The following is a 22,431-nucleotide window of genomic DNA, read 5'->3' as shown; positions in this document are numbered from 1 at the left end:
AGGGCTTCACAGTAAAACCTGGCAAGGTTACATGAAAAACAAGCTGACGCCCGCGACAACACGCGCAGCCGAAAAAGTGATGATGGACAGCGCCCGTTCCGTTCGCGAGCTCTACACAGAGTTGCACTTGGACAACCTTGGAAATATCGCTGTCTCGTTCGACGGTTCGTGGATGACCCGGGGTCATTCATCGCACATCGGTGTGGCCGCAGTGATTGAGCTGTTCACTGGACTTGTACTAGACTATGTTGTGTTCAGCAACTTCTCTGCGGGGTGCAAGCGCGGGCCTACGGAAAGTGACCCATCGTATGAGGCATGGAAGAGCAGCCACAGGTGTCAGAAAAACACGGAAAAAAAATCTGGCGAGATGGAAGTGCAGGCTGCACTTGTCATGTTTCAAAGGTCATTAGAGAAACATGGCCTTCGATACACGACAGTTTTGTGTGATGGAGATAGCCGCACATTTCTGGCACTGCAGGAGGCTGATGTGTATGGTTTTATAAAAGTGCAGAAAGAGGACTGCACAAACCATGTGCAAAAGCGCATGGGCACGGCCCTGCGCAATGTGATTGCTAAGCACAAAGGCGAGGGAACAGAGAGCCTCAGTGGCAAAGGCAAGCTCACGGGCGACCTTGTGAACAAGTTGACTGCATACTACAGCTGGGCTCTGAAGTCTCACACCGGAGATGTCGAAGCAATGCAGCAGGCAGTGATGGCCACGTATCACCACGTTACATCAAATGATAATGTGTCAAATCACAGCCTGTGCCCAATAGGCCCAAGCTCATGGTGCCGCCAAAATGCTGCCGCAGCAAAGGGAGAGCCCACTCCGAAGCACAGATATAGCTTGCCATTGCATGTGTGCAAGGCACTATTGCCAATATATCGGCGCTTGGCAGACCGAAAGCTGCTGGAGCGTTGCCAGCGAGGAAAAACTCAAAACAGCAACGAGAGTTTGCACTCGCTAATATGGTCACTGGCACCAAAGGAGCGCCATGCATCATTATTTGCGGTTCAAGCCGCTGTTGCAGAGGCTGTTGTCCGTTTCAATGCAGGCAGTCTTCAAGCGTCTTCCCAAATACTCAGCGAGCTGGACATTAACCTTGGCCTAAGTAACCGGAAGAGGATGGCTGAGAAGGATAGGCGACGAACAACCGAGTCTATGCGCAAACGGGCCTCTTCTGCAAGTGTGCAACGGGCACTGCAAAAGCGGCACTCTACCCACAAGCAGCAGTCAGACTACATGCCTGGTGCTTATTAGCCCCCAGGAAATATAAATATGCAGATATCATCATGAATATTCAATAAATTGTGGCCCATTTGGGTTTTTCTCATTTTTCTCAATTTGCAAATTCTTGCCACCCGGCTGTTTTGGGACAATGATATCTCTGCATCTAGAGCAGATAGAGATGTAATTTTTTTTGCTAAAGGAAGCTTAAGGTGCAGGGGTTGCAATGTTCAAGACAGAATTCCCCTATCAGGCTTCAAAAATTAATGATTTTGCAAACTTTTGAATGCTTGACAAGCACATTTTGAACGTTGATGTTCAAAGTTTCATTAAATTACACACATGGATAAAATGGAAAAACTGGCTTGAACATTGCATTCTCTATTCATTAGGCTATGTAGCCATGTTTAAGAAATTAATTTTTGCCAAGCCATTTTCATTGTAGTGAGGTTCTAATTAATGACTAATTAATGTGATGTAACTTGGGTAATGACTAGCTTAGAAAAGAAAGAAAGGCATATCTGAAATCAGCACAAAAAACTGGGCAATATAGTTAAATTTCATTATTATTGGCATAGAAATAATGAAAATAGCTTTAAGACCAGTGTCCCCCCTTAAGGGGGGACACTGGTCTCTGGGACCAAAAAATGATCCAAAAATTAATTTAAAAAAAATGACATTTTTGGAGCCTATAGCTATTATTCTTCAACTCTACCAGTTTTCTCCTCCAGGAAATTTGTATTTTGACCATAATATTAAATTGAGATCACTGTGTGGGCTCAATTTGTGCAGGAGCAGGCGATTTAACACCATGAAAATTTTGGACATGTGGCTGTCTTAGTACGTCAATATCTGAACGTCCAGGACAGATAGACATCGTACTGTTTGCTAAGGGAAGCTGAAGGCACAATGTATGCAATAACTGAAGCACAGCTGTTCAATCACGCTTCTAGAATTTATAATTTTGCAAAGTTTATGTATGCATGATATTCACACTTTGAATGCTGCTATTCTTAGTGCTGTAAAATTATAAATGAGGGTAAAATGAAAAAGCTGCTGTGATTATTGCACTCTTTACTTACCATACTATGTAGCCATGGCTTAAAAATTATATTTTATTGAGCCATTTTTTCCGTACCGAGGTACTAATAAATTACTAGTTAAAATTAATTATCTTATGAACCAGCAAACTAATTTAAAAAGCAATTAAAAAGCAATTTCGTGTTTGAAATCAGTAAAAAAAACTGAGCAAGTTGATACAGTTTCATTAGGGTTAGACTAAAAATAAGGAAAATAGGTCTAAGACCAGGGTCCCCCCTTAGAGAACCCCAGGTGGTCGAAAATATCCGGAGCCCTTCACTATGGCGTCCTCATAACGTGAGTCACTTTGGGACGTTAAACCCCATAAACCGTAAACCAAATCATTTGCTTCAGAAAGCACCTGACGTTACATTTCCAACCTAACTACAAATACAGCACAGTATTTTTGTTCTTTTTGTTTTTAGAGATACCCACAGTGAGCTCACCCACCAGATTCGTAAGCTGTGAGAAAAAGCCAACTTGTCAACATCAAGACAAAAAATATTTAACTGACACAGAACTGTGCTGTACGAAATACAAAGCAGTGAGGCAAGAAGCCTCGGCATGGTGGCCACCGCAGCGCAGAAGTCCCCATACGTTAATGTACGAGAGGCTTCTGGCAGAATATTGCACGTTCTTTGTACTCAGTTCACGGAATTCAAAATTTTTCACTGCCGAAAACTGGGAGCTTCAGCTGTAACTACCGTAAAAACCCGTGTATAGTACGAGGTTTTTTTCCTATTATTAGCGCCTCAAATTTCCGCCTCGTATTATTTGCGGATCCGAACAAAAATTTCAATTTTGCTCGAAGTTTTGGTTTTGTTATTGCTGCTTGGCTACGACTTGGCTTTGTTATTGATGTGCGGCTACGGCTTGGCTTCGTTACCCGTGACAGCATGGCTAGGGCTAGCGTCGCCTTCCTGACAGCGTACGCACGCTTCGCGAAGGGAAGGTTTTTTTTTTTTTCTGCCGTGGAGAAGCACGATGTCAGGGCCACGAAAACAGTATTCGGCTGCTTTCAAGAGAAAGACTATTTTAGTTGCCGAGAACATCGGCAACAGTGCGGCCGGGAGGCAGTTCGGCGTCACCGAGGGAAGCATCCGCGGATGGCGACGACAGAAGGAAGCACTTTTCGCATGCAGCAGAACGCGAAGAAGCTTTCGTGGCCCGGAGGATGGGTCATACCCAGAAATTGAACTGGCCCTAGCGGAGTTCATAAGAGAACAGCGAGCCGCACATCTAGCTGTGAGCGTGGATGGAGCTCATGCAGGTAAAAGCTAGGGAGCTTGCTAGAGAAAAAGGTGTTCCAAGCACCGCCTTCAAAGCGAGCAAGCACGATATACTGCTCGCTACATGTGCCGTGCTGGGTTTTTGTTACGGCGACGAACGTCGATTTCCCAAAAACTGCCTGAATCATTTGAAAAGCTGCTGGTGGCTTTTCAGCGCCACATTATTTCGTTGCAGAAGTCCAAGAACTTTCAGCTAGGGTAAATAGGCAACGCTGACCAAAGGCCAGTTTATCTGGACATGCCATCACCCCTCACCGTGCACGAGAAGGGTTCCAAACAAATTTGCGTCCGATCTACCGGCAATGAGAAGACGCGGGTTATGGTCATGCTATCGTGCACAGCAGACGGCCACAAGCTCCCGCCCTATGTCGTGTTCAAACACAAAACAATGCTGAAAGGTGAGGAGCTGCCAATGAATGTCATCGTGAGATGCCACGAGAAAGGTTGGATGAATGAGGGTCTTGTCCTTGACTGGGTGAAGTCTGTGTGGTGTAGGCGGCCCGGTGCACTATTGTTCTTCCCGTCGATCCTCGTCCTGGACGCGTTGCGCTGCCATTTGGCCGACTCGGTCAAGAGAGTGTTATGCGATTGCGGCACTGTACTTGTAGTCATCCCAGGCGGAATGACTTCCCAGCTGCAGCCACTTGACGTTTGCGTAAACAAACCTTTCAAGGATGCGGTCAAGCGGTGCTACGCAGAGTGGATGCGCTCAGGTGAGCCTGCAGTGACGTCGACTGGGTGGCTGAAGCGGGCATCGCCAGCCACGCTGTGCAAGTGGATTGTGGACGCGTGGGCTAGCATTCCTGCGGACCTTGTGCGTCGGTCTTTCAAAAAGTGTGGCATATCGAACGCCCTTGATGGCACAGAAGATGAGTGCCTGTGGGATGATTTGTCCGACAAAGAAATCTCCGAAGAAAGCGCTGTTGAAGATGAGAGTGATTGAAGTGCGGTGTCCGATTTCAATAAATGTCTTCGTGCTTACCTGGCTTACCTCACTCGTATTATACGCAGATAAATTTTTTTTTAATTTCACGCTTCTAAAATTTCACCTCTTATTATATTCGGGTTCGTATAATACGCGGGTTTTTACGGTAGTGTTTCACTGGGAAAGACAGAAATAACCGTATATACTCGCATAATGAACTCACTTTTTTTCCAGACAAGTTGACATCAGTTTGGGGGAGGGTTCATTTAGCGGGGAAAAAAAAGTTTCAACAGATTTTTTTGCAAGGGTTGATATTTCATATCGTAGCTCCCTCACTCCTTCCGTCATCAACAAACAGTCGGACGCGTTCCTGCCACCGGTGTTTAGTGTCGTTGACTTTGCCAGGATTGGACAAGTTTGTGGTAGCTGCTGCGAGCTGGCCAATCCCATCGAGATAACACGAACATGCTGAACATCGTCCCTGAAGGTCAGGCGCACGTTTTTTAATACAAGGTTAAAAAAGCACTGTGCTGCGTAATGCGAATGACTATGCCTTAGCTTACAGCACACAAAGACTTCGTGCTCTGCCAAGTTAAGCTTACAGCACACAAAGTCTTGGCACTTTGACAAGTTCCCAAGTCCGCCAAGCACGCTGTGCTCTCCCCCCTCCTCCCCTCACCACTCTGGCAAGAGCTCTCCTCAAAAGATAAACAAGTGGTGGTGCTACCGGGTGGGCAGCATCTTGACTCGCTGCCAAGGTCTGCTCTGCCCCCCCTCCCCCCTCCCCCCTTTCTGGCAGGAGCTCTCCTAAAAAGATAAACAAACCAGTGGCGATGTTATCAGTGGTGGGCAACATCTTGGCGCACTGCCAAGGTCTGCGAAAACTTAGCAACCCACTACAAAAAGCTGAAGGCCGAAAAAAAAAAGTAAATTCTGGCTGACAAAAGTGGGGGGGGGCGGGTTCGTTAGGTAAGTTCAGTTCATTACGCGAGTATATACCTACTGCTGTCCTCTGTGGCTTCTGCTTCTGGAAAAATGGGCCAACTATAGTGGTAAACGGGCCAAGTGGTGAGTATGGCAAGCAGCATTTCTGGCCGGCATCAACCACTCATCTTGCTAGGCATGTCGCAGCTCATTTTCCTCAAAATGAAGGCCAAAGAGAACAATATTTTCTCCATCATCCCGTGCAGTAGAGTTACCATTGTTACATTATTTCTCAAGTGACAGAGACCATGATATGTTATTTTGTGCACAATATTTGAACACAAATAAGATAGTAGGTTGCACAGAGGAAATTCCTCCCACCAAATATGCCAGACCCAGTATTGAGTGCTGTCATGAGGCATTGTATGGTGTGGCCAGTACATGTGGACTGACATAAGAGTTGCTGTGAGAGCGGCACAGCACATCGCATTGCTGGCAGAATGCTACAAGATAGCTTGCAAAACAGGTAAAAAGTAACAGCATGGGCTACGAGTGTCGGCCATCCCTTCAGCACTTCTTTCATCGCCTCGAAACAAAGTGCCGCCTTATACTCCGCATTCTGAAAAAGACGTGACCTACATAGCCCTCACGCACTAGTTTCGTCACAGTGCAGTCTCCCCACCAAAATGAAACTGTGCCAAAAGGTGAAGCCACACTTGGGCTGCAGTATATGAGGTGGAGTTGCAGAGGCTGTCTCTGGGGAATTGGTTTCTGTTGTTCGCCTTTTTCTCATCTCCTGTGCTTCATGTTTGCAGTTGCTTGGTTGTGATGGATGAAAATTGCCTAGGTTGAAAGTGGTTGCCACAGGTACCATTGCCATGGGTGCCGCGCTTCTTCTCATAGCAGGAACTATTCGCAAAATATTGAAGAATTTGTATTTTTGCTCACCTTTACCCACTCCTACACCCATGCTTGTCATATTGGGAGACCTTTTTTTTGCAGTGCCCATCACTGCTTGAAATGGAAGTGAATTGAATGCTGCTCTTGCCTGCATGTTCTGTGGGGTTTGTTTTCGCAAGGGAAATTGTTCTGGTTCCCGGATATAACTCTGTGCAAAACTTTGCTTTTAAACTTATTCTTTCTGCTCATTCGAGTTCCTATAACCCTGTTGTGTAGCATCATGGTCGTAAAAGCTGTGATGCTTTGTGTTAGCTTGCCTTTAACAAGGCGCTCCTTCTTCATGCTCTTTTCTACATATTGTGCTTGCACTGTAGCATATTAAGTTGGCATTTCTTAAGTTGGGTGTGCACTTAGCATGCTGTGACAAAAAGGATGCGAGGAGGGGGGCTAATGAGTGTGATTTCTGCTGCCACCTTCCTCACAATGCCATCGGCCACCACTTTTGCCTTGAGCTCTTCTCTGTGCTGGCTGTGTCGCGCAGAGGGCAACCTCGAGGATGGAGAAAACGTGCTGGAGTCAGACCCGGATGACGGTACGGATCTGGAGGAGACTGGCAGTCCACAACAGTCCAAGGGTTCGGCCGAGATCCAGTCAGAGTGAGCAGCATTTGACTCATGCCAATTTTGCTTGATGACAGCATTGTCTTTTCCTTCTGCAGGGGATGGGGGGGTGGCACTACAGGAAATAGCCCTTTGGCCATAACCCACTCTCACAACCTTGCCGCCTTTCTTTTATCTACATGCGGATGTGGCGTTACAAAGAATGGCTGCGCACGTCACGACATGCACCTGTCATCACACTCCTGGCACATGGAAGTCAAATGTGACGCACGCCCTGTCATTGCATGCATCGCTCTCCTGGCACATTGAAGAGATAACGTCTCATTAATCACGTCGTTCTCATGTCATTGCACACATCACTCACCTGGTACGTAGATGTCGTGCTTGCCACACATCTGTCGTGCACATCAGGAACTTGCCGCGTAGAAGTCATGCACATCACGGAAATACCATCACGCACCGGTCGGTGCACACAGAACACACATTGAAGTGATGCATTTCACAAACCAGTCATATTGCACATCACATGCACATTACATTGAAGCTTGGCAAGCCTTTTTCTTTTTTTCTCACAGCTGAAGGTGCTGTGCTTGGAACATGGTTCTGGGATGGTCTTCACCATAGCAAGAGATTAGTAAGGCAGGGGCATTGATTATGGTTAGCAGTGTTTAGCAGATCTGTTCATCAGCAGAGTGTGCCCTCCTTCCTTTTCGCTCTTTTGGACATTAGACACGTTTATCATGCCATGTACCATGTTACCGTTACCAGTGTACCAGGAGCGCAACTGCACATGCGCCGCCACATACCGTAAAAGCGCGCCCAAAAAGACATTTAACACACCTTAGTCTGGTACCGCAGTATCAGGAGTCCTATTAGCAACACGGCCACTGCTGTTTGGTGAACTGCTGCAAATATGCTGCCACAGCATTGGTACTGTTTGTATATGATTAACCTAGCACTAATTACACAACAAGAAGGAAAAAAGAGATCGGATGGGCATTTTTTAGCGTTGCAAAGTGAATAGCAGTGCGGAAAATAAAAAATAAGGCAGCATATAAAGTAAAAAGAACACGTGAAAAGGGGATTCGAGCACAGATCTTTGAGCTGGAGACGAAGACTGTACCTGTCGACTAGAATTTCATGGTAGGATTTCTTGCATATTTTAGTTTATTGTTGTCATGGCAGGTTATATCCTTTCACTGTGGGGATTTTGCTTCGTTTCAATCTTTGCAGGAGTTAATCATCATGACGTACTTCTCGTGCCATGCTTCCTTCTCAGCCTTTTGTAAAGCACGCTAGTTCACTTGCAAAGGCAACTTTCGCCATACAAGTGCTGCCATCTGGCCGTGCCAGTGCTGGCTGTCTGAGCGCATTTGCTCATTCTGAAGTTATTCGAACGAGTACACATGGCGATAACTAAAGCGCCTGAGTGTGTAGTAAGTAAATAAGACACGGTCCAAGTTGTATGTTAGCTGGCCATGCGGGTCTGCAAATCTTCGTTGAAGTGTGAATCGTGGGGTTACTTGCTGTGAAACCATGGGGTTACTCACTGTCAAGCCACAGCACTATGCTTGGCATCGGTGCCTTTTTTCACATCACATATATGACATCACACAGAGATGAAGTAGCTTCAATTCGATAATCAGCCAGTCCAGTTATTGGAAGTACGAGGTTTCGTTGCCAGTCAAGCGACCGAATGGACAGTAAGTGCGAATTTCTACTTGAATGAGGGCGTAAGCTGGTGCGCATTACAGTATCACGAAAAAGTGCGTTCTGGTACTATGGCTGCCTCCGGTAACAGTCGCACATGCTCTGCCATGTCCCCGGTACACTGGTAATGGTAACACAGTAAGGTTGAACCTCGTTATAACGAAGTTGAAGGCGCCTGGCGATTACTTCGTTATAGTTATAGCTCGTGTTGACCAAGCTTCCTAGGGGAATCCTCATCCTTTCGTTATAGCCATTATTTCATTATAAATAGCGGTGTGCGAATACTGAATTTCTCGAATATGAATCGAATACGAATATGCAGAAAAAATGCCTTCGAATATTGAATCGAATATCGAATACTTGCTTAGTGAGAAAAAAAATGGAAAAAAGCATTGTTCTTCTTGTTTATTTCAGAATTGCACATGGCATTTGCAAACAGAATTGAACTAGACTTGCACTGACATGTATACCCTTTGATTAGCAAGCATGTGATCTCGTCCTGCCTAAATTACAGTTGCACTCAAAAAATGAACCAAGTTGACACAGGACTGCTGCAGGACAACCAAATAAATGATGTGCACAACAACTCTGCCCATCTGGCAGCAAGGTTAAACAGATCAGGCAAAATTTGTTTAACCCAACATGACACTTTTGGGCAATAAAACTAGTAATGCAAATTGTCATGCAGAAAGATCAGCAGCTCAACATGTTCGGCAAGTAAACGTTTCCTACATGCAGACACAACTCCCCCTGCAGCTGAAAACGCCCTTTCGCTTGGCACAGAAGTAGCAGGTACGGCCAGGTACCGCATGCACAGTTTGCTCAAATGGGGTGCTTGAAGCGGCCAGTAGACTGACATCATCCACAAGGCTCTTTGCCCCTTTCCAGTAGAACCTCCTCTGCATAAGCTGCTACTTCTTTGTTAGGGTCAGCTTCTGCCTGCATTTGTTCCTTGTTCATAACCACAGAATCGAAAGCACTCCACACACAGGATGCCACCAAAGGGCATGACGTTGATGGCGCCTTGACTGAGTCTTCATTGGGTATCACTTCAACTGTCTGACCTTCCCTTGCCACAAGATCCTTCAGCCACATCAAATGGCCAGATGCATCGTGAACTGTTGCCTTGAGTCATGGATCCAAGAACATAGCCATACTGGCAGCTTCATCAAAGAGATACTCGGCAAAGCGAACCTTGACAGACTTCGCAAGGTTTTTGGCAAAGCTATGGTTGCCATCAGTAGATTCAAGGCCATGCAGTATGCCAAAGATAACTGGAATCTGGCAGGAAAGTGAAGAATACTTTTCAGTACTTGCAATTACAGTTGCCTCATGTAATGGCTTTAGGGCCTCCACAAACTCGGTTGCATTTCTCCACTCTGAAGAGTCCGAACTATCAACAGCAGTGTCGGACGAAGCAAGCTCGAGTGTGTTGGCTTCTTTGAGCTCAAGCAACGTTGAAAGCATGAGGTACTGACTATTCCACCTTGTTTCCACGTCCTGAACAACATGAAGCACTTCTCCCCGCATGGGGGCGTCTGCAGCTTACAGGCGTCGGTGAGTGGCAACACCGCGGGTTTCCGAGCATCCGCAGGGACATCCCCGCAGGGGGATGATGGTGAACCGTGCATCACCACGAACCCGAGCACCCGCAGCTCGCCGTGCGTGGCAACGCCGTGTTCGGGGAAAAGGGGATCCTGGTGGTTGAGCCGAGCGTTTGGACCTTTAAGGCCCCTCGGCGGATGCAACATACCACTTTGGCCCCAGCTTCCTGTAGACGGCACCTCCGGCCAGACCATCGGCAGTCGCATTTTCCTATCCTCCCCTCTATCTTTCACTTTCCTACCCCTTTCTCACAACTCTCCTGTCTCCTACTCACTTCTAGTTTCTTCCTTTTTTCCTGGCGGCGAGGGTTAACCTTGTGTGGCCAACCACCCTGAGTTGCGTCGTATTGGGTTAGAGTTGGGGTGTACAGCTGGCGTGGGTAAGACTTGTTTGCAAGTTCCTGTCCCGTCTCCAAGTTGGGCTCCATGGTGGGTGGCTGGCACCATAGCCGAAAAACACATTTATCCTATGGCTAACCTTCTCTCAGCAACTGATCGCCCTCACAAGAGAGGGTGGACCGAGGTAACTAAAAATTTCATGAAAAAAAAGAAACAGTTTTCCCAAGTTTCATGTGATTCATAGTGAGCAAAGTGACAAATCTGCTAGAATAATCTCCCCATTCATTGTAGAAAAAAGTTTGACAAGTGCCTTGGGCTTTGGCTACAAGGTTACAAAAATAGCCAGTGGAGACCTCTTACTGAAACTCCGAGATAGCATCCAACACTCAAAACTTTCCAACACTGTGTCCTTGGGTGACATCCCTGTATCCATATCTGCCCACCGATCCCTCAATACAGTCTGGGGTGTAGCGAAATGGCAGAGTATAGCCCGGCACCGCTTCTTTCCTAAGCACTCTGAAGCCGCGGTCTTCGACAATACTGTATGGCTGAAATATCCAAAGCAATCACCTCTGTGACTTTTAGATGAAGCGCATTTGTTTTCCTTTCAGTCGGGGATGCTGCGTGCGAACTAAATCACGCAGCGTTGGCTGACTCTTCAAAATCGCTTTCGCGGCATTTGTCTTGTAGTCTTGCATTAATTATGGATGCTGCTTAAGATAGTTTTGAAGCATCGTAGTCGTTCCGGTCGGTGTTTGAAGAACACGTTCGCACGAGTTACATCGCACTGATGACGGCGACAGCCTCGAGTAATAGTCTCACAGGAGAGACTTTCCGCATTTCTTCCCCGGTTCGCTTGGTGGCTTATCGCTGGTAGCCCACATCCTCACTGTACATGTGTGCATGTGCAAATCAGGTGGGCAGCAGTGCACGAACTGCGATAGAACGGTACCACTACGCGAACTGGGCAAATGAACTGCTCAATCAAGGGCACCTGAACGCCTGAACAAAGACGATTTCAGTCACTTGCGTTGTGGATTTGGATTTGGATTCGATAGCCAACGCAGTCGCAGTTTCGGAACTGCTGTCGCCCATGGCAATCCGGCTGTTGGCCTGATTCTGCTTGCTGTCTTCTTTTGATAGTTTTCTTGGCATTTCTACTCGATCTTCGGATGATTCGTCCGGGTATCGTGATCTCTTCAGAACTGCGTTGAGGGAGTCTGCTGTATTCTATTGCGGCCGACCGACGGAAGACTTTTGAATATTCGGTAATGTTCGAATATTCGCACAATCTTGATGTATGCGGAAAACTCCGAATATTGATTTCTCGAATCGAGTACAAACTGAATAGCGGAACTATTCGATTCGTATTCGAAATTTCGAATATTCGCACACCCCTAGTTATAAACCGTTTCGTTGTAACGAGGTTCGAGTTGTAAACCATTTCATTATTAAAGGGACTATGCAAAGAATTCAAAGTCGCTTGTAAATGTTTTATATGTTTATAAATGATGCTAATGAGCATTCACACCAAGTCTTTGGAACTGAGCCGACAATTTATTATAAATGAAAAAAACATGTTTTTTAAAATTCGTGGGCCAATTGGTGTGCTCGTAGTGACCGATTTTGGAACTAAAATCGTGGAAGAAAGACGTCACACTACCCATGACGTCGCCAGGCCACCACACGCTCCCATTCGATGGAGCCACGACGTCACGGGCACACTTCCGGTAGCCGTGAAAATCGTCTGCTCGTGCCGCCGCGCGACCCTCGCGGGCAAGCGCGGGCCAGGGCATTGCCTTCACGCATATGGCTTCAATTTCCCTCTGCCACCTCCTTCTGTCGGGAGTTCCGGAGCCACTCGCACGGCTCTTCGTGGGCACGCATAGGGCTCGATGCCCATCTTGGCCGTAAGAGCGAGCAGTCGCGCCTCGAGGTCTGGGTTTATTACTGCTAACTACGACAGACGACAAGCAAAGCAACCCGACGTGCGCCGCAATCCAGGAAGGCGAAGAGAGACTGGAGAGATGCCGCCACGCCGCCGACGCTGCTGCTGGGGTGCTAGGAGCGACAACCGGAAGTTGCAAAGCGAACGCCATCTGATGACGTATTCAAAGGCGGGGCCCAGTCCCAGAGCTGTTTTCTTTATTTTTGTCTGATGCCCCACATGTACGAGTTGAGGGTGAGAGGAGGAGCGTAACTTTTAATCTTCTATATCTTCGTTGTTATTGATGCTAGCTTAAGAATTCTTGCGTTGGTGTGACAAGTGATGAAATGCCTATCTCTCGTCTGCTTTACGTAATCTCAATTAATTTATTGCATAGTCCCTTTAAGAGGTTCAACTGTACGTGGTATGGCAAAGGTGTCTTTTGAGTTTACTGTCACATTATATTTCTTGGATGTTCCTGTCTCAGTTTTGATGAATAGTTTTTAAAAATAATGAGGAAAATGATTAAAAACGTCAAAAACCTGATAACTGAAACTGGGCTTTCAACCAAAGTTTGACATCCCGACAGAGCAAAATATGGTGCCATGAATACTTTCACAGAAACCCCTCTTGTGCATGTTGATTATCCCAGAAAGAGAGGGTTTGATCATTATTTGTCTGAAGTGGCCAAAAACAAGCTTGAAATTTTTTCCCTCAGCATATGTGGAGTGAACGTCTATGACATGCAGCATGTGACATCAAACATGCAAGGTTGCCCAAAGAAATCGCCTCGATTGAGGCCGCAAAACGGAAGAAATTACAGTTGTTTTAAGTTGAAACGAAACACCGCCCAGTTGCGAAATTTCACACAAAGGATCAGAACACTTCGTAAAACCTGCCTTGAGTTTCAGTAAAATGCATGGAGGTCGAAAATCGCTGGAGTCGCCCTATGAGAGTCGGTCAAAAGCTGTTGCCGTGGTTGCGGTGTCCCGAAATAGTGAGGCATTGTTGCCATGCTTTCCAGGAATCAAGCTTTGTCGAATGGTGGCCATGTTCTCTTCTTTCAGCACGGCCTACATTCTGATCCTGGACTCTCTGCGGGGGGGCCTCTGTGGCAAGGGCCGCATCATTGCAACGCTTCGAGAGTGAGTGTGACCCCTTTTTTGCCATTTCCTCTTTTCCTCTTTCTGGCTGGCACTTTATACATGTGCTCTTAGCAGCAAAAGGTTTATTAGGTGCATGGTCTTGGGGGGGAAAAAAATTGTTGTGCTCCTGCCTCACGATCGGATGGCCTCGTGATATTGCCAGTGGATGGAGCGTGCCCATCCTCTCCTGACTTCAGGCATTTGAGAAGATCGGCTCACATGATGACACCGAAAAAAAAGTTTCCGCATGCCAACACCCCATGAACTTTTGCTGTGTATATATTAGGCCACGATTCTCCAGCCACACACCGCAAAAGGGCACAGGGATGGAAAGGGACAGGACAGAACTTAATTTCTCTATCCCTGTCAGTTGTTATGCTGTGCGGTACAGAAGCCCATATTAACTGATTGTTGCAAGAAGAGCATAATTTTTATTTCACCAGCAGAGATAAGTGAAGGATTTCGAAAAAGCGCGGTGGAGCACATCACATCATTAGCCAATCAGAGTCACGTTCAAAGATCATCGTGCACAGCATGGGCACCGTGCTGCAGTCATCCCTGTGTCTCACAAGCGACCACTGTGCAGAAATGAGCTAAAGCAGTGTTTCAATGAGACTGAAATAATGTGGCTGTGTTTGTGTCAATCTTTTGAGGCAAAGCGAAACACAGTGATCCTCGATCTTCGGATAATTCTGGCATTCTTTTAGTCCATTGAAGTCCGGATCGATTAGATTTCATTACCCATCATGTTATTCTTAGTTGTCAGTCATGTGTCATTTAATCGATGGATTTCATGTTGCGCATTTGCCATGACCATATTGATAGGTAGCATACTGTAATGCTGTTTAATTAAGGGTGTACACGGCTCTTTGTGGCTAAAGATGGGTCAAAAAAATCAGTTTGTTTTTTGTTGCGCAATCCTGAAGTTTTTTCGCAGCTATCTATGAATTCTCCTTGAAAAACACCACCTAATTCATACGTTATATTGTTCCAAAGGTGTGAATCAGCACGTGCAGTCCTTTACATTGAGGTCAAGTCGCACTGAACTTTGATCGCCCGCTGTTCAAGAAATACGCAGTATGCCAGCACCATTTTATAGGCATGTGCGAATAGTTTTTTTCTTTTCCTTCAAAGCTAATGGTAATTTTCTTCAAAAAAACCACCGAAAAGCGCAGGGCTACAGTTTTGTTCCTTTCAGATCATACGAATATCATTGCAACCCAGTGACATTCGTATCATTGAGATTCTACTGTATCCAGGATCAGTTGTGCACATGTGCTGTCTGACTATGTCAAATGGTGTTGAACTGAATGAAACTGTCGAAGGTTGCTTTTGGTGAGGTAGGAATGCGAATGATGCCACTTCTGCAGGTACCTGACGGAGGAGTGGAGGGCCAAGAAGCGCACTGAGCTGACCTTCTGCGCTGCCAACATGCACGGCTACACACCACGTACGCCCCAGCAGGGCAACTTCAGTGACTGTGGCGTCTACCTGCTGCAGTACGTTGAGAGTTTCCTTGAGGTGAGAGCGTTTGAACCCCCCCACCATAGTGGCCGAATTGGTTGTCTTTGCACCTCTGAACAAGCAGGGTCAGATTTAAAGCTCCAAGAGCACGTTTCAGCTTTCAGACGAAAAATCCTGTAGCAGCCGTACATATTCCTGTTAGGACTACACCATCGAACTTGGCAGCCAGCAACTGGGAAATAACAATGTTACCAAAGAGGGACCCAGTTTCACGTTGCTTGGAAACTTACCGCATGGCTTGCATATGCATGAATTCAGCATTTGCAGAATTCCGTGGAAAGAAATGAATCAACCCCAACTTGGTCATCAACGACAAGTGTGGGTGCCAGTTGTGCGACCTGAAAAGTGACCTCTCGCAGCAAACAAAACTGTGAAGACATTCCACAAAAAGCATTGCCAGTATTGAAAATTCGAGGATAAACTGCTGGAGTACATTGTACCATCAAAGAAGGACAGTGATGATGTGTCAAGGTAAACACTCCAGGTCAAGGCCCATGCTGTTGCACACTGCATGGCTATACCACCTGCGGAGTTCAGAGCAAGTGATGGGTAGACTCAGGGCTTCGTGAACCGGCATCAACTCTGCATTCAGTTGCACATGACACTTTGCCAGAGACTGCTTTGTGAATACAGTCGAACCCGGATATATCGAACTCGAAGGGGATCGCGAAATAGTTCGATATATTGATAATTCGAAATATAAATTATGCATGTCAAAAGCTTCTCTAACAACTCCACGCATCTCAAGGCAGTTTCCCGATGTCGTGACTAACGGGAACTTACCGATCTGTGCCTTCAAGGCGCGTAAAAAAAAAACAGCACGATGACCAGAGCACTTTATTTCGGAAGAAAAAAATTTTGACTTTTGCTTGCTTTTTCTTCTGCACCCTCAAGTTCATTAAGCTGTCCTCAAGCTTGTTGACAGTGTCCAAATGAAAAAGGCCAGCTCCTTCCATTGTGCCACAACAGCGGCGAATGACATTGAAAGCTGATGCAAGTTCAGCTGCAGTGCATGGTGGTTGGTCCTCTTCGTCAGAACCTTCGCCTCTGCTCGAGTCTGCGTCCTTGTCACCCATGATGTCAGCCACAATCTCCGCATCGGCGCGATCCGCTACAGCTTGCACGCTGTCGTCAGCGCTGACGAAATCGCGTGCTGTAACGCTGCCTAGGATGGTGCCCGGGAATGCCGAGAGCTCGCGAAATTCGCTGTCCAGGCATCCAGCGTCATCGTCTTCACTGTCAAGACATCTGTCGTCTGCAGTTCACAATTGTGCTTTTCTTCACGTCATTCCAAGCACCAGCCAGCATTTGATTGGCTCTGAGGAGGTCCACCTTGAGTTCGATTCCTAATCGAAGGTTGATTAGGAGCCTCTGCACCAGTCGTCGTTTGTACCCAACCTTTTAACGCTTTCACGATGCCTTGGCCGAGAGGCTGAAGTTTTGCCGTTGTGCTTGGCGGGAGAAACTTGACGGTGATCTGCTTTAATGGGCAGATGGCATGATGGGCCGAACAATTGTCAAGAAGACAAACTTTGTGGCCAGACTTCTCCAGTTCGGCATCCCACGCCTGTAGCCACTCAACGAAAAATCGCGTGTCATCCAAGCTTTCTTATTGGACGCGTATCGAACCGGGAGGCCTTTTGTGTTCTTAAGGGGGGACGCGGGTCTTAGAATGACCAAAATTGGCCAAAAAGTCGGTTTTGAGAAAAATGCATTTTCGAAATGTTTGTACCTTCAAGCACCTGCCCTGAAAATATTAACGCTGAATTCGATCGGGAAATACGGTAAAATCGACTTTCAAAACATAACGGGAGCCACGAAGTGCCCCGAAACGGGCAAAATTTGTTCGAACTTCCCGCGCGTGCCGCGGTCGAGCCATCCGGCCGATGGGCGCCATCTTGGGCTCGTTTTGAAGCTTGTTTCTTTGTGCGCATTTTGCGGCATCTCAAAATGGCGTCGGTCAAGGAGAACGACCGCCCTAGCCGGTTTTGTGAAGGCCCTTTCTGGGCCGCTAATTGGCTGGAGGGTGCGCGGGTGAGGCGAGCCTCCCGTCCGAGGCCTACCATTGGCTGACGCGACCGGCGCGCCATTTTTTTTCTCTTTTTTTTTTGCGCGTCGTGGTTTTCGCTTTGAGCGTCTGTCCGCGTCTCTTTTTGCGCAGTGCTCGCTTAGCAAAGTTTCTCGTGGCCTTTTTTGCGGTTTCTTCTTTCTTACGTTGCCTACTTTGTCAGTACAAAGTAACTGATGCCGGGAGACGCACGTTTGAAGACGTGTACTGCGTACGGGAGGGTAAAGCGTCGCCCGCCCAACACGAAGCGCGGGTCGACGTCGGGACGTTCGACCGTGCCGGACGAGAGTTCGCAGCCACAGCGAGCGTCGCCTGCCTCATCGCCTGCTTGACGTTTGACTGTGCCGAATGAGGATTGTTCACTGCCACAACGAGCGTCGCCTGCCTCATCGCCTGTCCGACGTTCGATCATGCCAAGTGAGGATTGTTCGGAGCCTCAGCTAGCGTCGCCCTCCCCAACGCTTGGTCAACTTGCTCCAGAATCTGATCCAGGACCCAGCAGTTCTTGTCGACACGACACGAAGCATTACACGGCGGAGGAGATCGCCGCGCGTACGGAACACGCAGATATGATAAAGCGCGGCATGGATGCAAAGTCGGCAACGCAGTGGAAATTCGATCTTCTTGAAGTGGACCTGGTGCACTCGGAAGCAGAATCGGGCACCAACTTTATCGTGGTGGACATGGCAGTGCTGAAGGACCTTTTTGCGGCGGTGAAGTGTGGCAAGTGCGGGCTGGCTACGCGCGATTTGAACAAGTCCGACAAGCAGTTCGGACTAGCAGTGAAACTGGAGGTGACGTGCTCGGTGTGCGACTATCGTGTGGCGCGTTTTTCATCACCGAGAACTGAAGGACCTGCTAAGATGACACCTTTTGAGGTGAATATCAGGGCCTTGAAAAGCATCCAGAGCATCGGAAAAGGAGTCACGGCCCTCTCAGATTTTTGTGCTGGAATGAACCTTTCACACAGAGGTCTCCGCCACAAAACGTTTCAAACTCATCTAAGAAAAGTGGTCGAGGTCTGTGAGGGCACTGCAGCAGCCTCTGAAGCTGCTAGTGTGAGTATTATCAAGGATGTTTACAAAGACCTTTCGCTGGAGCCAAGAAACATTGACGTTATCTTTGATGGCACGTGGATAACCAGAGGGCGGTCATCACATATTGGAGTGGGCTGCATCATTGAAATGTACACTGGTTTGGTGATTGACCACGTCGTTCTATCTAACTTCTGTCTCTGTTGCGCCATCGGTCCCAAACCTTCCGATGAAGGATATGAAGACTGGGTCTCGGAGCACGAGTGCCAAAAGAACATTGACTGCAATGCAGGGCGAATGGAAGTGGAGGCAGCCCTTATGATGTTTAAGCGCTCACTCTCCAAACATGGGCTGTGCTACACAACAGTGCTTTGTGACGGAGACAGCCGCACATTCCATGCCTTGAAGGAAGAAAACGTGTATGGGTTTGTCCCCATTGAAAAAAAGGACTGCCTTAACCATGTGCACAAGCGCATGGGCACTGCACTACGAAGCTTAGTTGACAGGAAAAAGGCACAGGGCGAAGCACTCGGGGGCAGAGGGAAGCTGACCCAAGAAAAAATTTTAAAAATCACGAACTACTATGGGTACGCCCTTCGTAGCCATACGCATGATGTGCCAGAAATGAAGAAGGCAGTCCAAGCCACGCTTCGACAGTGCCCCCGACCATAGCTTGTGTCCAGATGGCCGAAGCTCATGGTGCAAATACAATCGTGCTATTGCTAATGGTGAAGAGGCTCCTGCTCACAAAGACGCTTTGCCAGACTCTGTTCGCACAGCACTGGAGCCAGTGTTTGTTCGACTTAGCGATGATGCCTTGCTGGAGAGGTGTGCCGATGGCAAGACACAAAATTCGAGCGAGTGCCTGCACTCTGTGATCTGGACACAAGCATCCAAAAATAATCATGCATCTTTACTCAGCGTGACTAGAGCAGTTGCTGAAGCTGTTGCAGTATTTAATCAAGGCAGGAGGAAAACCAATGAGAGCGTGTCTTTGGGCCTCGGCTACACTCCAGGCTGCAACCTCCTTCGGCGCAGCCTTGAAAAGGACCAAGGAAGGCTGAACAAGTCAACGACAGCTTTTTTAAGCAATAATGCAGACAAAAAAAAGGCTCTCTAGGAAGCACAAAGGAAACAGGTCTCCAAACTATAGCCCCGGACAGATGTAGACTACCAACAAGAAACACTCCAGAATACAGCTCGGAACAGGTGCAAATCACCGTCATCATGGACGAGAATTGTTCAGTTACCAAGCTTTTGCAGCCCTCATGCTATAACTGGCAAGACAGTAATAAAGTATTGCCACTGTCTTGGTTATATTTCAAGTCCACAAATTTTGCTGAATTCCTACTAGCATATGCTATCCAGACATCAGTTTGTCTGTGATATCTTCGGTCTTAGTTGACATATTTAGAATCCGAAGACAGATTTGGAAATTTGAAGAACGTGTCATTTTTGGTGGGAAATATCACAGTGAAGCTACCGACCATTCATCTTATAACATATGGTCAAACTTCAAATGCATTTTTCTCAGTTTCATATTTTTGGTCAATCTTTTCAGCCTTACGCAGGATTTTGATAACTTCATTTTGTCTCACAAGAATAACTTCGGTACCATTTTCTTCGGAGAGAAATAAGGTACCCGATGACATTCTTACTTTTTTTGTTTAGACCACGCATAAATGGCAGTTTACGACTATTTTAACAAGTTGCAGTGTCAAATACTGCGACCTTTTACTCTTGACATAATATATCAGGATGACATGCCTTCAGGGAAAAACGAAGAATGTCATCGGGTATGGGAACTCTCTGGTTATTAATTCATGTAATTAAAAGCAACAAAACTCAATGGGAAAGTTCATTAATACTCCGTAAGAAATTACCTAATTACGCTGTAGACTTTGTACGGTAACTTTTGAGCTAAGACCACTAGCTCAATTATGATTACATTTTTGGAATCGGAAGAGAAAAACGCATCTGTGTGCAAAATTTCATAAGATTCTTGCCATAAATAAAAAAATTAGTTTTAAGACCCTCGTCCCCCCTTAAAGCAGCGTGGCGACCTACTTTTTTCGATAACAAACGGCCGTAGTTTGCATGACCCATCCATATTTGCAGCAATCAAAATCGATACGCACTCTTTGCTGTTCTTTCCACCATGGCATGCAGTGCCCCTTAGAGGCAGAGTCTTGTTTGGCACCATTTGCCAAAACAGTGCCATTTCATCTGCATTGAATATTTGCGACGGTGAAAAGCTATCGGAAATATTTGGCCACTCTTCGGACAACCACTTCTCTATGTGACTTGTGCTAGTCGCCTCGCTTTCGACCGAAAGGGTCTTTCCGACGATGCTGTAGCGACTCTTAAGGGGGGACACTGGTCTTAAAGCTGTTTTTGTTGTTTTTTGACCAATCTTAATAAAAATGCATAGACTTATTCAAATTTTTATGCTGATTTCAAATATGCATTTATTTTAAGTGTAGGCCAAATAGTTTTCAAGATAATTAACAATTAATGCCCATTGTTTGAGGCCCAAATAGCAAAATAATGATTTCATCTAAAATTAATTTTAAGGCATGGTTAGATAGCCAGAATAGTGAATTATGAAATGTTGAGAGCAAATTTTTGATATGTCAATTATTACTCATTTTACAACCTTCTGAATTTCAGTGTAAAAAATGTGTGTACCAAGTAATGGTAAATTAACGAAAATAATTATTTTTTTAAGGTAAAATGAAAAAATCTGCTCCCAACATTTCACACAGCATACATTAGGCTTTCCATTGCAACCGTAATTTCAGCTCTATGTGACTTGGTTGCTGAGATATCAAGGCCTCAAGACTGCTAGCAGTCAACCATATGCATTTTGAGAAAAGCCCCAAAAACAAGCAGGGGACAGTTTAATAAATATTTACAAGTGCAGTAATATATTTACAATAGGAAATGGCTAGTAGCCACCAGGAATGTAGTCCTTTTGATTGCCAGTAGTATCCAGGTGCCGCTTCTTGAGCACTCCTTGAATATTTTCCGCAATGGAATGCTTTCGAGCGCACTTTTGCTCTCGGCGCTCATCCTTCTCTCGCATTCTTTTTGCGCTCATAGCATTCGTATTGAGGCCCAGTTCCTGTAATATTGCTGCAGAAATTCTTTTGCTGCCTGCGTTGAACCGCATTACTGCCTCAGCCACGGCAGCCTCAACAGTAAACAATGATGCGTGCGCTCTTTGGGTGCCAAGGCCCATATCAAAGAGTGTAGGCTTTCATTACTGTTTAGGGTTTTACCCCTATGGCACCGCTTTAAGAGCTTCCTATCCGACAGTCGCTCATAGACAGGGAGCAATGCTTTAGCAACATGGGGTGGAATGTTGTACCGATGCTTTGGAGCAGATTCGCCTCGGGCTGCTGCCGCATTTTGCTGGCACCAAGAGTCCAGTCCCGATGGGCAGAAGCTATGGTTTGATGCCTCATCAGTAGAGGTAATGTGGTGGTAGGTGGCTATCACAGCCTTCTGCGTAGCCTCTACATCCCCATTATGGGATTTTAAAGCCCAGGCATAATAGGAGCTTAACTTTGTTATGAGGCTGCCTGTCAGTTTGCCTTTTCCTCCAAGGTTTTCGGCACCTTTGTGTTTGGACAACAAAGTCCGCAACGCTGTTCCCATACGTTTCTGCACGTGGTTTATGCAGTCTTCTTTTTTTTACTTTGATGTATCCATACACATCTGCCTCTTGCACAGCTAGAAAAGCCCGACTATCACCGCCCGAAAGCATTGTGGTATAGCGAAGGCCACACTTCTTCAACGACCTTTCAAAAAGAATAAGGGCTGCCTCAACTTCCATCTCTCCAGCCTTTTTTTCTGAGTTTTTTTGGCATAGGTGCCCAGCCCTCCAGGACTGGTATGATGGGTCACCTTCTTTTGGGCCTCGCTCGCAGCCGGCACAGAAGTTGCACAATACAACATAGTCCAGCACAAGCCCGGTAAACAGTTCGATGACGGTTCCCACACCAATGTGGGATGTGTGGCCGCGTGTCATCCAAGTGCCGTCGTATGATACTGCAATATTGCCGGGGTTCCCAAGGTCCAATTCATTATAAAGTTCTCGAACCGACCGCGC

The 22,431-nt window shown here is 46.6% G+C and overlaps 1 protein-coding gene across 6 annotated transcripts in view; it reads left to right on the top strand.

The window, feature by feature from the left end:
• The window catches only part of LOC144099462 (uncharacterized), a 111,908-nt gene that overhangs the window by 75,572 nt on the left and 13,905 nt on the right, over nt 1-22,431 (top strand). For all 6 annotated transcript variants that reach the window (XM_077632776.1, XM_077632775.1, XM_077632774.1 and 3 more), the window contains 3 exons: nt 6,888-7,002; nt 13,614-13,691; nt 15,062-15,212. In XM_077632776.1, the coding sequence (XP_077488902.1) occupies nt 6,888-7,002; nt 13,614-13,691; nt 15,062-15,212 (344 nt within the window). The remainder of the gene's footprint in view (nt 1-6,887; nt 7,003-13,613; nt 13,692-15,061; nt 15,213-22,431) is intronic.

The sequence above is a fragment of the Amblyomma americanum genome, chromosome 7 (assembly GCF_052857255.1).
Source record: "Amblyomma americanum isolate KBUSLIRL-KWMA chromosome 7, ASM5285725v1, whole genome shotgun sequence".
In the NCBI taxonomy this organism is placed as follows: Eukaryota; Metazoa; Arthropoda; class Arachnida; order Ixodida; family Ixodidae; genus Amblyomma; species Amblyomma americanum.
Note: the sequence above shows the minus strand (reverse complement) of the source record. Positions and strands in the feature narration are given on the sequence as shown.